This window comes from Crocodylus porosus, unplaced genomic scaffold, assembly GCF_001723895.1.
Source record: "Crocodylus porosus isolate Cpor-Errol unplaced genomic scaffold, CroPor_comp1, whole genome shotgun sequence".
NCBI classification, from domain to species: Eukaryota; Metazoa; Chordata; order Crocodylia; family Crocodylidae; genus Crocodylus; species Crocodylus porosus.
This window is the reverse complement of record NW_017728922.1, coordinates 131,999-135,381: the sequence shown is the minus strand read 5'-3', so window position 1 is coordinate 135,381 and position 3,383 is coordinate 131,999. Positions and strand designations below refer to the sequence as shown.

General features: G+C 68.3%; 1 protein-coding gene across 3 annotated transcripts in view; it reads right to left on the bottom strand.

The window, feature by feature from the left end:
- RSPO4 (R-spondin 4) overlaps window positions 1–3,383 on the bottom strand; it is a 9,954-nt gene that overhangs the window by 894 nt on the left and 5,677 nt on the right. For all 3 annotated transcript variants that reach the window (XM_019539449.1, XM_019539450.1, XM_019539451.1), the window contains exons 3-4: window positions 2,925–3,068; window positions 2,449–2,646 (exon numbers count right to left, since the gene is read on the bottom strand). In XM_019539449.1, coding sequence (XP_019394994.1) covers window positions 2,449–2,646; window positions 2,925–3,068 — 342 coding nt within the window. The remainder of the gene's footprint in view (window positions 1–2,448; window positions 2,647–2,924; window positions 3,069–3,383) is intronic.

Genomic DNA, 3,383 nt, shown 5'->3' with positions numbered 1-3,383 from the left:
CCCCCGCGCTGCCGCCTGCGGGCGTCCCTCCGCGTGATCCAGAGCTCCTCGGGCGCTGGGCACGGCCCCGTCACCGCTCGTGTCTGCTCATGCAGCAGTGCGGCCCCGGGGGTCGCAGCTCCGGTCCCCGTCCCACGAGGACGTCCAGCAGCTGCCCAGGGCCCGCAGTGTTGTGGGAGCCAGTGCCCGCGGCGCGATGGGTCTCGAGTCCAAGCAGGTCGAGCTCCTCGGGGTGCCAGTCCTGGGTCACGGTGGGCACTGCGGCTTCCCTGGGGCTTGCACCTCCCAGGGGAGGGAAGTGCCAGAGCCCCTGGACTGACCCTTGCAGTGCTGTACTTGACCCCAGTGCCCCCCGAGCCTCTTCGGGCAGGCCTTCAGCCTCGCCTCGGCTGTCCGCTGAATACCGCTCTGCCCGGGGCCGTGTCTGTCCGAGCAGGGGGGTTCTTCCCTGGGAGGTGCTTGCTGCTCTGTGCTTCCCATGCTGAGGCCCTCACCGGACTGGCTTCCCTTTACGGGCAGCCACGGGCTGGTTTCCTGCGCTCCAGCTGCAGCCTGGGTGGGCACTGCTGCAAGGATGCCCCTGGCACGTGCTCTTCGTTAGATGATGCCCCCTGAGCCACCCAGGCTGCCTGTCACCTCTGCCCAAGCTCTCCACTCTCCTCTGGGGCCAGGACTCGCCTCCCTCCCTACACGGCGCTACTGCCGCGCCGGCGCACCGGCGGCCCAGCCCCGCGGCGGCGTGCCACACCGGTGCGCAGTGCCGAGGTGGTCCTGGCGACGCATCCAGCTCCGCGGCCGGCAGTGCCTGGGCTTCACTCCAGTTGCGCGCTCATGCCCAGCGCTCCTTCGGGGCCCGCTGCTCCGTGTCTGCTGAGTGGGGGCAGGCTCCCGGGGGCCGTCGCGACACGCGCATGGATCTGGCTTGGGGGTGCGACTCGTGTCCTGCCTGAGCTGGGGTGGGGACACACCCAGCATCTGACACGGCGGGGGAAGCACGAGCAGGCCGACAGCTGCTGGCAGGAGCTGACTCGTCGTGGCGCCTACCCTGGTAGCTCTGCGGCGCTCCTGAGACCGCAGCCGCGGCCTCTGTGTCCAGACCTAAGTGCGCAGGCTCCCGCGGAGCGGCAAGGCCAGCAGCAAGGCGGCTGTCGTGGCCTCCGTGCTCAGCCCGTGGGCAGGAGCCGTGCCCCGCCGGTTCTTCCAGCTGCCCCGTGCGAGCAGCTTCGGTGGCTGAGCTCTCCCCACTCCCACTTGCGCCTGGGCTCCGGGGTCCTGCGGGAACAGCTCGGGCTGCCCCCACCAAACCCACGCGGTTGGGACCGTGGGTCTCCGCCACAGCGGGGAAGAGCCCGTGGCTGCTCGGTTGTTTGCAGCCCGGCCTCCTGCTCATGCGGATGACAGGATGCGAGAGGAATCCGCGCTGCAGGCTCCGCTCCAGGGCACAGTTAGGGGCCGCGCTCACTGCTGGAGGGGAGCCACGGGGAAATCGCCTCCGCCCTGCAGCAGGGCCTGGAGCCAGCACCCCCCGGGCCGGGGCCGGCCCCCCCCGACACCCCCTTCGGGTGCAAAGCCGATCCCCCGTCGCCCTGCCCGGCATCACGCCGGGTCTCCTTGGGCAGCTCCTCGAGGCGGGGAGGAGGGCGGCTCCTCGTCTCCCAAGGGCCGTGACTAAGAGGCACATGGTAGCAGCACGCGCACCCCGCCCGCTGCGCAGCTCCGGGGCTGTGCATTCCTCCACACTGGCTCACGCGCCGCGGCACGGCCTTGCCCCCGGATCTCTGCCCCGCCGAGCCGTTCTCTCCTCGCCCCGTCGCCTGCCGCCCCCGGCTTTCCCTCCCGGCACCCTACACACTGCCTTTTCCATGTGACGAGCCCCGGCACCCCGCCTCAGATGCCGGCCACGCTGGGGCCAGGCGCGCCGATCTCTTTCCAGTGCCTGCAGGCCCATATCTCACGCCAGGTTGGGCTGCTGCCAGTTATTAAGCCGATATTTATTAAAGCAGTCACAGCCGGGCCTGTCGCAGCCAAGAGTGACATCAGCTCCCTTCTGGCTTCGGGGACTGTCACGGCTGGCACCCACCTCGATTAATGCCACGGGGCAGGGATGGAGTGAGCGCGCTGAGTTTCCAGGGCCTGCCGAGGCCTGGGCTGACTCCGTGCAACACACAGAGCGGTGCAACCCCCTGGCCTGTGGCTTTGCCCCCATGGGGGTGAACACCAAGCACCAGACAGGCTCTGTAAACCAGGACAACAACCCCCGTCTCCACCTGGTCTGCTTCGGCCCTGGATTCTCTGGGCAGGACCGGTGTCTCCCACCGGGGTGGGTTTGCCCAGCCCTCGTGCTCCCTCCCTCCACACCCCATGCACAAGAAGCAAGGGTGGAGCAAGCATCTCCCTGCAATGCCTGGTACTGCCCGCCAGCTGCCCACCCGCTCCCGGCCCCCTCACCTCCAGGGCAGTGCTTCCTCATCCGGCACTTGCGGGACTCCAGCAGGCCCGGGCACGCCACCGCCGCCTCCTCCTCTTCCTCCTTGGGGCCCCCCAGCACGCCGCGCGCCCGCGTCTCCAGGCCCCACTTGCAGCCGCAGGTGCGGCCCTCGTTGGTGCACGTGCTCCACTCGCTCCAGGGGCCCAGCTCGCATGTCTCTGGCGGGGAGATCAGGGGGTCGTGAGAACAGTGGGGCTGCAGCACTGCATCCCCCAACGCCTCATCAGGGCATGGCTCAAGTGTGCCTGGATGGGGGTCAGGGGCTTGGCACTGGGGATGGGGGTGAGCCCCAGGGAGCTTGAACCCTTGCATCGTGGCTATCAGTGGGCATGGAGCAGGTCTGGGACCCTCCATAGGGTGCAGGATGTTCCCAACCAAGAGGGCAGAGCCCCGGGGAGAGGCGTGGGTCAGGGCAGAGGGTGTGGTGCTTAGTTACCCTGGCACTCCCGGGTGCTGGGCTGGGCCGTGGTGCTCGGTGGACACGTGCTCAGGCACTTGCCCTTGTGCAGGTAGAACCTCTCCTTGCACTTTATGCAGAAGTCCTTGCTGAAGCAGCTCTCGCAGCTGGGCGATGTGCACTCTGCCGGGAGGGAAGGGGTAGGGGGTGAGTGCAGACCCTGCCAGGAGCACGCAGCCCCGTGCATGCCATCTTGGGCACTCGCCAGCTGCCTCCCAGCCAGGGGGAATCACAGCCCCCTGTCCGGGGGGACACAAGCCGTTGCAGAGGAGCTCAGTGGGAAGAGACCCCAGGAGTCCAGGCTTGCAGCCTGCTTCCCTGGAGGCCACTGCAGCACCGCTTCCCTTGCAGCATGGCTGTTTGAAACCGTCAGAGGAGAACCCCTGAATTATTCCCCTTTTGGGGTGCTCAGTTTCACAGTTTCATAGTTTCTAGGGT